The sequence below is a fragment of the Microtus ochrogaster genome, chromosome 4 (genome assembly GCF_000317375.1).
Source record: "Microtus ochrogaster isolate Prairie Vole_2 chromosome 4, MicOch1.0, whole genome shotgun sequence".
Lineage (NCBI taxonomy): Eukaryota > Metazoa > Chordata > Mammalia > Rodentia > Cricetidae > Microtus > Microtus ochrogaster.
This window is the reverse complement of record NC_022011.1, coordinates 51,496,034-51,507,136: the sequence shown is the minus strand read 5'-3', so window position 1 is coordinate 51,507,136 and position 11,103 is coordinate 51,496,034. Positions and strand designations below refer to the sequence as shown.

General features: G+C 55.2%; 1 protein-coding gene across 1 annotated transcript; it reads right to left on the bottom strand.

Moving 5' to 3' along the window:
* Positions 1-3,102: 3,102 nt before the first annotated feature.
* Positions 3,103-7,529, bottom strand: Sohlh1 (spermatogenesis and oogenesis specific basic helix-loop-helix 1). Its single transcript, XM_005346733.2, has 9 exons — positions 7,465-7,529; positions 7,045-7,179; positions 6,495-6,642; positions 5,732-5,856; positions 5,358-5,486; positions 5,167-5,171; positions 4,633-4,819; positions 4,004-4,080; positions 3,103-3,458 (listed from the first exon to the last, which is right to left on the bottom strand). Exons 1-9 carry the CDS (start codon positions 7,527-7,529, stop codon positions 3,253-3,255), a joined length of 1,077 nt encoding a protein of 358 aa, XP_005346790.1. The 3' UTR covers positions 3,103-3,252.
* Positions 7,530-11,103: the final 3,574 nt, after the last annotated feature.

Sequence of the window (11,103 nt, the reverse complement as noted above, 5' to 3'; positions counted from 1 at the left end):
CCATGGTGTGCCCCACAACAGACATGTACACATGCCTCCACACGCCCCATACATTTCTACACATTCACTCCTCTGTCAAAGGACCCACCCTGAGCTTCCAAAGGTTCAGCTGTCTGCTCCTGTGGGAATATCCCTGTTGTGTAAGGAACATAGGCAAACCTGGATCCTACCTCACCCCTTTCTGAACTCCAGATAAGAACTCAGCTCTTATGCACAAGGAGAATATGGGCCTCGTGAAAGCAGGGCTGTATAGTTTCACAGAACTGTGTGCTTACTGGAGAGGTAAAAAGTGGGGTGAGACACACTTCTAACTGCCCCAAATGCCCTTCCCGCAGCCATCCTTGAAGGCCATGACTTGCCAAGACCCTGCAGAAGGGCCCTTGATACTCCGAATGCTGTCACATGACCCAGCTCCCCTCACCTGACACAAAGCACACAGGCTCTCTTCAAAGGTTCTGAGGCCCCATGGACAGAGAAATGCCAACACCTCCTCTCCCCGCAGGCCTCTGTCACGGAGTCTCTAGGCAATAAGTCCCCCAAATAGGCTGAGGACACACATAGGCCCTGTTGTTTAAACCACAGCCCAAGCACTGGGGGCTCCAGAGGAACCCAGCAGTCTGAAGGGTTCCAGAAATAGTCTCACACAGGGCCTGAAGGGTGATCATAGCAGCCCCTGCTGATGACACGTGGATCCCCTATGAAATAGGATTCTAGCGCGAGCCCCCTGCCTGCCCTGCTGGGATGCCTGCTCTGAGGAAAGCCCACAGGGCAGGCAGCACTGCTGTGCATTTTTCATGCCACCAGACTGCATGCTTCAAGCTTTGGGCGACCTGCAGTTGCAGGGCATTGGGAGAGGATGTTGGTAGAAATGAAAACAGTGCTGTGACACCCCGGAATCCAGCTTTCAGGCAGTGGGTGCTTTTCCCCAAGCGGGGTGATCATTGCACAGGGCCAGGGATTGGGGATGGGCGGAGCTGATTCTCAGGGAGCATTGCCAGGTCCATGCACTGGGGCCTGGGATGAGTTGCGTATCGGGAAATGGAGCAGTGTAGGAGCAGTCCATGTGGACGGGGGTCCAGAACCGCCAGCAAGACTATCCAGGGTGGCTGCCCATAGCCTCTTAAACCCAGCCGGATGAGAACCTCCTGCAATCTCAGCTAGCTGTATCAATAATATTAATTAAAAATAAATAAAAAGTGAGGTATGGCTGCACAAGGAACCACACCTGCGTCCACAGAGCCTTATAGGCGTAGACACCATGGCCAGGCCCCTGAGCCAGGAAGCCCCTTTCCTATGCTTCTCTGTGGGGTAGGGTCTGAAGTCCCCAACTCTCCTGGAATCAAGTACTACTGAAAGTCTGCCCTCTGTCCCAGGACCCTGGGGGCTGTGGTCCCCCACTACCTGAGCAGGGTCTGTGACCCATTACTGCTTTTGCCCACAAGAACCCGGCTGGGCCTCAGGTTCATTCTTATCTCTGGTTCAAGAAGAAGAGACCACCTGCTTCCTGCAGGGGGGTCTACCCCTCATGTCCTGTGGGAATTTCTTTCCTCCCCTAGGACCTAAGCCATGACGCTGAACAAGTCCCCAGGCTCCCCGCCTCTCTCAGGTGCCACAGGTAAGGCTGCACACCAACCACAGTGGCACCCAAGGTTTAAAAGGCCCAAAAGAGAGTTGGCTGCAGAGATGGTTGAGCTCGTCCAGTCTATCTGCAGAGAGGGTCGAGTAGGACCCAGACAGCTAACCTTCCATGTCCTGCCTTAGGGCTACAAAACCAGAAAGAGCAGTAGGCCAGACCCTGGCTCCGCCTAAGGCCACGTGCTTGTGAAATGGTGGGCCATGTGCAAGGACAGGGGAGCAGTCACACAGCAGGGCAGGTATGGATGCTCATCCTCCCGTGGCTGTGACATGCACACATTATGCCCAATACATGGGCATAAGCATGCATACATACATACCCTAACATAAATACAACATTCATGCGCACACAGATACACAAATGCCACACAGACAAAAATGCATACACATCTCTATGGGCACACAAACACACTTGCTGTTGGCCTTAGCATACATAATATGCACACAAGCACAGTCATGGAGTCTTCTAGAAGACAAGCAAACTCAGACAACCGGAGTTAACTAATAAACTCAAACAGCCAACAAGCAAAGTGAGGCTCCAATCCCTGTGCTCAAGAGATCTGATGTGGTTCTGGCACACTAGGAGCCAGGAACCTGGAAGCCACTCCCTCTTCTGACCAAAGTCTTCAGCCCTGTAAATCATGAGAGCCGGTGATGGTGAGGTCCTGGGGGTGGACAGCTCTGCTCAGCGCCCACCTGGACCACAGTGGTACGTGCGCTCAGACCCTTCTGGACCATCACGTGGCCCTCTCAGCTCCTGGGATGTGTGATGATCTCAGCGCTCACAGCCCCCAAGTGCTTCATCCCACGCCACCTGCTCCCGAGCTTTTGTCTGCAGTGACTCATGGGAATGAATGGAACATTCCACTGACTGTGGGGGCAGCCTTGTGGGAGCTCTGATCTCACATTCAAGGTTCTTGGAAGAATTGGGCTGGGCTGCTCTGGCCCCAGAACAGGGACTGATATGGGGGAGGAAGTCCCAGGGACCTGGAGCTGTCTCCAAATGCAGAGAACAGGACAAGCCTGCAGCCTGCCCAGAACAGACGACCAATGCCAATCTTCAGTCTGCCCACAGCAGCCCAGCTTGGAATGTGTGGGCAGACACGGAGGGTCGCCAGGAGCCCATGTACAGCAAGTACAGAGGTGACTGGCATAAAAGGGGAACCAGCCCTTCCCCCAGGACATAGTGCACTGGGAGAAAAGACACAGGACCCCCTTGAAAGGCCCCACCCAACCCAAATACCTGACCACAAGGAGGAGAACGGCACCTGGTCTCTAGCACCTCTCTGGGAGAAAGGCACAGAACTGGGTTATTTAGGGATCCCACCAAGCTGAGAACCTCTCAGAATGCATCCAGACAGCTGCCTGTGCTCTGAATGGAGTTGGGGCAATATGCCCAATGAATTGGATTAATTACTCCAAAGTCAGAGAAACTGTGCTTCTGCCAGGAAAACCACTTTCCTCTTTAATATAAACTCCACTAGCAGCTCTGCCAGTCCCCCTCAAATTAGACCACAGCTGCAAACCAAACCCCAAATACAACGCCCAGGCAAGGGTCAGGGGCACAGTCTAAACACATGCTCCATGCTGCCCTGCCCCCAAGCTGACATAACCCAACTAGCAGGGGAAAAAGTCAGGGAAGATGCTGTCTGCTTCGTCCTTCAGGGCCAGGCCAGGGCTGCCAAAATCCAAGCCCCACAGCTCTAGCGGGCCAGCATGGAGCTCCTGGGAGCTGGGCTCGGGATCCCCCACGAAGCTTGTCTCTGCCCTCTCCATAGGGCTGCTCATGCTCAGGGTTGGGCCTCCTCTGCCCTCCACTGACCCTGGAAGAAAACGGAACATCAGTATGGCAGGCACATACCCAGACACCAGCCACAGTCTGGTCACAGCATAAGGGGCTTCCCACACTGCTACCACCCTGGCCATTCTGCAAGCCCTTTGTCCCTCTGTCTGAGAAGGGAATGTGAACCTGACTCTCTCCTCCCTGTAAGTGGGATGAGCCGAGCTCTCACGGCTTAGGAGATCTACTCATGGGAGAACCACAGCAGTGTTCCCTCAACACTGGACCCGAGAGGCAGTGAAGACATACAACATATGCTCTGTCTACCACACATCCTGGTGGCCCCATGGAGCTGACCTAGGAGCACTACTGAAAACATCCACACACAGCCATTTCCACACAGGCTCATGGAGCCACACATGGTCACACTTTACCATCACCAGACAAGGAGGGAAAGACGACCTGGGGACTCTGGGTCAGAGAGCAAGCTGGACCTGGGCAGTCTTCCTGGTCCTGTCAGGTTGGACACATGCCCTCGAGCCAGGGTCAGTGTGGGGAAAGGTAGCCTGGGCTCACAGCCCCACTCACCCAACCACCAATCAGGGTTGGTGGCCAGCAGAAAGGGTGTTCCATCCATCACGTCAGACCCTGCTCCTGTGGCGTATCTGGAGACGAGAAGATCCCTTAGTGGACAAGTGCATCTGGGCAACAGAAACTCAGCAGAAACCAATCCCAATCATACAAAGACTCCACAGAGGCTCAGACCACCAGCACCAAGCATAGAAGTCCCAGTCCCAGGGTGCAGGCCCTAGCCACGGGGCTCTGCTGAACAGAGATCTATGCTGGCTTCTCCAGCCATGGCTTCATCCCCATCCCTCCCCTCTGCCTCCCACACTCCAGCTGGTGTGTGCTCCCCAAACACAAATTTATTTCATCATCAGCCCAAACAAAAGACAATTAGGAGACAAAAATGTTTTAGAAACACATATCAGAAAGCCACATGGTGAGTCTGGCTTGGGCCTGTTGCCTGGGCCTCCTCTCAATGTGGGGTAGATAAAAGTCAGGACTGGAAGTGTCCAGAAGTGGAGAAAGGCACAGGCTAGCGCTGAACTGAAGGCAGGCAAGTGACACTGCCACTCACTGACTGACTGACTGACAGACAGACAGACAGACAGACAGACACACACACACACACACACACACACACAAGTACGCACCTGGCATCAGGCACAGATGTCAGGACCAAGTTGGCCTCCTCAGCCAGTATGCCTGGAGATTCAGTGTCCCTGGCCAGGGATCCCACGGGGTGCAGCCCACCAGAAATGATGTCACTTGTCTGCGGGCTGGCTAATTGCCATGAGTGAGGAAGCCAGGGTGAGAGCCCAGAACTCAAGCTGGAAGGCTCTGAGTGGAAAGCAGAAAGGTTAGCTATTGTCCTACGCTGTGCACATGTGAACCCCAGAAGTATTTAACAGGGACCCAAGCAGAGGAGTGTCCAAACCCAGGTGTCCAACCCCATGGGCTCAAATCAGGAGTGCCCATCAGCAGTGCTCCTGTGACCCTGAGCTCCTCCCTCAGACCAGCTGCCTATCCCCATGATCCCCATACACGTGGCTGCTTAGAAGTCCTGTCCAGCCAGCTAAGACATCTAGACAAGGAAAATACACTTGATGGGAGACAAAACAGCCAGAAAGGGCAAGTGTAAACTGCCCTCAGGCACCCCACCTGGTGACTCACTGGTACCTATTGACCAGGGCTTGGCATCGGGAACAATACCCCATGGCCTGGAGCTAAAGCTAGAAAGGCTTCAGGCCTCAGAGTCACCCCAATTTCAGCACAGGCAGAGGTGAGACAGCCGGCTGTTGCTAGACTCTGGGCACAGGAAAGGTAGCCCCAAAGAAATAGTGCCAACCATTTCAGGGTCAGAGGTCACCCAGCCCACGCACTGAATGACAATGTGCTCTGGGGTTTACCATCGGGGGAGGAGGATCTCTCCAGTAGTTCTGACATTCTCTCCGTGTCAGGTTTCTGGTCCATACCCAGCATCCCACAGCACGGGGGGTCCTGCGCCCTAAAAGAGTATAAGACATTAAAAAGGAACTCAGAGATCCACAGAGCAGAAGAGTCAAGTGAGCCCGTTCTTCCCAGCTCCCCGGGTCTGCTGACAACATCTGGGCGAGACTGTCACAGCAGGCTCTCAAGGAGAGCATGATCAGTGTTGTTTAAGGTGTGTGAGGGGTCAAGTACGACTATGCATCTGAATACTATCGCTCAGACAGAGCCCAGGGCCCAGGGATGGGCCGCGGGGACACTGACCCAGCCGCACCAGATGCTTTCGCGATCCCGGGCTCCGGCTTGCTGTCCTCCATCTGATCTGCCAGGGTTACCTGCACAACATCCCCCTGCCACATGTGCCACATCTCCTGGGAAGGCTGAGCAACCTGCAGTTTAAAGGCACACACACCAGGCAGCAGCAGCTCAGGGTCGGGAAAGCAGTGATCAGGCTGTTGCCCTCCACCCAGCCTCCCCATCAGACACCCAAAGACGCCCAGGGAGTCCCTTGAGTTTGGGCGTGGGCCCGGAACAGGGAAAGGATGTGTAGGCACTGACATTTCACCCCTCTAACACCTCCCTGTTCTTGAGTCAGCCTGTATCCACCCAGGGGCTTGACCACAGGGCCTCAAGTCATCAGAACAGGGTTCTCCTCGAGCACAGATGTGACAAACACACATGGGACTGAGAATCAGGCAGGTGTCTTGGGATCAGAGGGTAGGGGAAGTCTAAGCGTAAATGTTCTTGGCCAGAATTGGGCACATGGAGACCCTGACACCCCCAACAGTGGCATCACATAAGGGCAACTGATCAATCTACAGTGTTGGGGAGAGACAGTGGACGTGTGCCCCCTCCAGAGAACACCAACTGGTAGGTTTGAATGCATCATGAGGATGCAGAAAGATGTGGCCAATTTGCGCTGAAGGATGGGGCCCAAGGAAGCAGGGAGGATGCTGCCCCTAAACAAGGCTATTACACAGTAGATCCACTACAGAGGCTTGACAGGGTTCGCCTGCTTACAACTCACAGAGAGCTGCTCCCAGCCAGGAGTCATACTGTGGGCAAGCTGGAGGAAGTGCACAGCCATCTCCAGGACGGATGCCATGTCCTCCCGCCGGCCATCAAAGTGAGGCAGCAGACCCCGCAGGCGTTCACAGCTCAAGGAGATCCGCCTCCTGCTTCCAGACAAGCAAAAAGGCTTAGCCTTCACGAGAAGGGAAAAGAGCCTCTGGAACCCATCACCGAGCAGCCCCCAAGGCCTCCTAAGCAGCAGTCAGCCCACCAGCAGCCTGAGCCTCTGGGGCTGTGACACACTGTAACTCGAGACTGAGGGCACAGCCCTGAGGCAGTTCTGTTCTGGTATGTGTAAGAATGAATCCAAGTCAGGTGTCTAGCCACTAGAGGAACCTAACACACTAGTCTGTGGACCACCAGGGCCCCTGCCCTCCTACAAGGCTGAGTTTACTTAGGGATCTGGTGTTAATTCTGATTGGTCCAAATTGGTAGAACCTGGCTAAGCCACAGACTCCTCCACCCCCCTTTCTCTGACGCACTGTCCATCCTGAAGCTGCTCTCACCTGCGTTCTCTCTCGCTGACCACGTTTCTCCGAAGGCAGGAGCCACAATTTGCGGCAGCCGCAGGAACTGCGCCGGGGCCTGAGCCCTGTGAGGGAGTCTGTAAGTTGTCCCGAGTCTCAGGCTGAGGAGTCTTACTACAGAGAACAGAGCCAAGACCACCTGTGAACACCAAAAAAGCCACCAGCACCCCACCTGGAGAACCAAGGCATTTGGAGTGGACGTCTGGAAGGCAGTGGCGGACAGGCCTGGGTCATCCAGGCAGACCACCTGTTCAGCTCGTAACCCCTCCCCCACCTCTCCACGCCAAGATGGGGCGCTCTGCCCAGCTGTGCCAGGCAAGGCGAAGGCAAAAAGTAGACCCTGGGCAAAGAAAGGCCAGGGGACCCGACTCTCTCAAAGCCCGTCAATCCATGGTTTACCTGCATCCAGTGAAGCCGGAGACTCCATAAGCTTCAGCCGTCTGCTCGTGGCCTCTGGACGCCATGGGCACGAAGCTGGAGGGAAGAAGCAACAAACCGGAAGCCACAGATAGCCCTAGCTCTGCCCGCCAGCCTGTCCTCACCCACACTCTGCCAACCCCCGGGAGCGCTGCATCCAACCAGCACCCAGAGGCCCACTCTCACGCAAGCACCTCGCCACACCCACCCCTCATGCCTGCCCACCTCGTGCTGGGCTTGCCCCGCCCCTCCTCGTGTTTGGCTGGCTGCTTCACGTGCTGGCCTTTCAGGCCACGTGACCTGACTGCAGTCCACGTGATGGCTTGCAGCCTGAGTTCTGGCCACTTTGCTAGAGAGTAGCAAAATGGTTCCAACCTTCAGGTCTCTAGCGGATTTCTTGGGGCGTGGCCTGCCAGGTGCCCAGGCCTTCTCTTGCGCTTTTACCAAGCATTGGTTCCTTCCCACTCGAGGTGACTCTGGGCCTACAGCTCTTTGGCATTGCGTCCACGGTTGTTTGGAGTCCAGCCCCACCCTCAAGAAGCTCACAATCTAGTTTGGAGAGGGAGGCTGGTCCACTGTGTAGGTGACACCTATGGGATCCTGCCCAGTCTTAGGAAGCCTATAGGGTGTCTAGGCTTGCCCTCCCAGACTGTTCTTCTAGAAGGCGTTCTTCCCAAGTGCTCAGTTATCCCCGACACTACAGGATCACCAGAGCCAAGCAGTACCTTCCCTCTCCTCACTCACCTGGTCTGCCACCCCTTACCTAAAGTGACTGGCTCTACTTACCAGCAAATGTCAGAGATGCTGTCATTTAAGCCACGTGAGCCCGGTGTATTGATCCCTCAGGCAGACATGTGAGCCACCATTCTTCTTGGTTTCAGCCAGTACCAAGGTTTGGAGACCCTCATGTGGAGTCGTCCTCAAAAGCGCCATCCTAGCCAGCAAGAGTCCCTCAGCAAATATTGGGTGACTGGAGGACGGGCATGGTGGAGTGGAGTGGGAAAGCGGCGAGAGACCTGAAGAGATATGTAGTGTTGAAGGAGCGGCGGGGCTGCCACCTCCCTCAGTGTAGTACTGAGAGATGGGTGTTAGGGATGCTGGCATTCCAGCGGGAGTTCTCCTGGGGATGTTTGGTGCAGACTGCTGAACCTTTCCTGGTGGCCTGCAAAGAATGGGCAGGTAGCACCACAGAGGAAAGGACCGTGCCACATAGTGGAACCTCTTACCTCTGCTTCCCGTTGGAGTCTTGGATGGAGTCCTGGGTGATGGGACTGGGGGTCAGCTGGAGAATGGTGATTCTTGGAGCAGTAGGAGGAACAGTCTTGTCCCTCTCTTCGTGCCTCTGCAGCTCCTGAGGTTGGCCCAGCCAGGGCTGCAGGATGGGGAGGGAGCCAGCGGTGCTGCTGACATGGGCTCATGAGCTCGGGTCACCTTGGTGGGGAGGCAAAGCACTAGACTAAAGAAAGTTCCCAATTCTGGGGGGAGCTGTGGATCAGGAGCCAGGGGCCTTATCTTTGCACTGGAGGCCAGGGCCATGGACTAGACCTCTTTAACGGTAAGCAAGCTCCAGTTAAATGCTTTCTCTTTCTCTCTAGGCCATGGTGTCTTTTCACAGCAATAGAACACTGACTAAGACAGACCTTTTGGAGAGACTTGAAGGGTGTAAGGTCTGCGGCCAGCATCCCGGGAACCCTCAAGTATACTGACCTGGGCCCCCAGGTCTGGAGAAAAGCATGAACCCCTACCCATCTTCTAGGTATTGTGTTTTGTCTCTCCTGCTCCCCTCCTCATGGTTGGTTTGGTGAGGGCTTTTTAAAACACTGGCAGCAAAGGCTCCTGGGACCCAGAAGGCCCATATTCAAAGTTTCAGGGTATCTCCTGAATACCCCACCTATCAGAATGTTGTCCTGCATCACTAAACTATAGCATCTGAGCATGGTACCACACCCACCCCACCACTTGCTGAAAGGTGCCCATGTGACTGAGACCTGGGCAGAAGACACTATGCTTCCTGGTGTCTAACAGCACCTCGGCCTAGCAGGTTCCTGGGCACTGGGGCTCTCGGTGCAGGCCTCCACCCACCTGAGCACTGTTGGGAGAGGAGGAAGAAGGGGAAAGCTGGCAGGACACAGGAGCAGCGCGGTGCAATGGGTGCTTGCCTACTTTAAATGCAGAGGGCCTTTTCCTTCCCTGTGTCCCACGTAAACCAGAGTCCCCCGAGTAAGGGCACATAGCCCTCCCTGGGGCATGATTAGGGTTTCTATCTGTAAAGGGTCTCCTTTCTGACTTTCAGGGTGAGGAGGCTTTTCAGATCCAGCGATGAAATGAGTGTTCCCTACCAAAGATGTACATGAGACCTAGACCCTTGACAGCCTTTCAGGTCTCAGCCTAACCCGACACGGTAAAGGTGTGATCGGCAGGGGGCGCGCGCGGACAGGCGTCTGAACCACAACTATCGGATTTGTTGTTGTTGCCTTTCAACAAGCGCGCGCGCATACACACACACACACACACACACACACACACACACAGTCTTGGAAGGAAAAAAACGCTAAGAGTTTCGGGGCAAAGAGAAACGACTGCTGATGCACCCCCAGGTACGGGTTGCTGCACTCCGCCCCACGGGAGTCAGCACCTTCCTGTGGGAATTCCCTGGTCACCTATTGGTTCGTCCTCCTTGTCCAGGCCTCTCATCCTCAGGAGCCTCTGCAGCGGCTCTTGGGGAGGAGCGTTTGTTTGGACCCGCCTGCTGTCGCCAGCCACAGGGGTGCCTGAACACAGCCATTTCTAGGTCCAGAATTCAGACTGTACAGGCACGGGGGGGAGGGGGGAAGGAATGAGGATAAAGTGAGGTACAGAGAGCGCCCCTCCCCCGTGCCCCCTTGCAAAAAGCGCTGTTACAAGCATGGGGAGGGATGCAATACATTCTACAAGAGGCTTCACATGAGAATAGCGGCCCTGGGACCAGAAGTACACGACACAGAAAGGAATTCTCCAGGGCAGCCCCTTCCAAGCAAAGCCCGTGGGAAGAGGGCGAGTGTGAGCTGTCAGAAGACATTGGTCAATGGTAGTTGTCTGCTGGTCACGTATTTGCAGCTACTGACTGTCGATCCATGTGAGGAAGGGTTAACAGCAACCTGGGAGTCAGCCCTTCTAGACAGCAGGAGCACATAGCTTTACCTACCCAAGTGACCACATGGGTGCATCACTGACTAGGGACCCAGGGTCAACAGCAGCACACTGAGGGCATTGGCCCTGGTCCTGGTCCTCCCTGCTCCCTTCCCCACCCCTTGTCCTCTGGGTGCAGCTAGTCTCCAACCATACAGAAAGGCAGACAGGAGATGCCACTGCTGATGGGGGACTCAGTTTCCCCAGTGTAAAATGAGAGGTGGGACAGCTGGTCTTTGAGGACCGTCTTGGGTGAGGGTACAGGTCTTCGGCTGGGGCTTCCAGGGCCAGGCAGACTCCTAGAAGTACTAGGGGAGGCGATGTGTGGCTGGAACAAATTCTCTGAAAGCAAACAGTGTCCTTGGGAAGGAGACAACACCTGTCCCTCCCCCTGGCTTCTCTGGAGTCAATCAAGGAGTGTCTGTCAGGCAGAGTAACCCCAAGAGGTCTCTC

Excerpts from the sequence above, each read along its gene's own strand:
- Sohlh1 (XM_005346733.2), bottom strand. The coding sequence starts at position 7,529 with ATGGCGTCCAGAGGCCACGAGCAGACGGCTGAAGCTTATGGAGTCTCC. Across the intron at positions 4,081-4,632 it reads ACATCTGTGCCTGATGCCAG|ATACGCCACAGGAGCAGGGT; the intron begins GTGCGTACTTGT and ends TCTCGTCTCCAG. Across the intron at positions 3,459-4,003 it reads CAACCCTGATTGGTGGTTGG|GGTCAGTGGAGGGCAGAGGA; the intron begins GTGAGTGGGGCT and ends GTTTTCTTCCAG.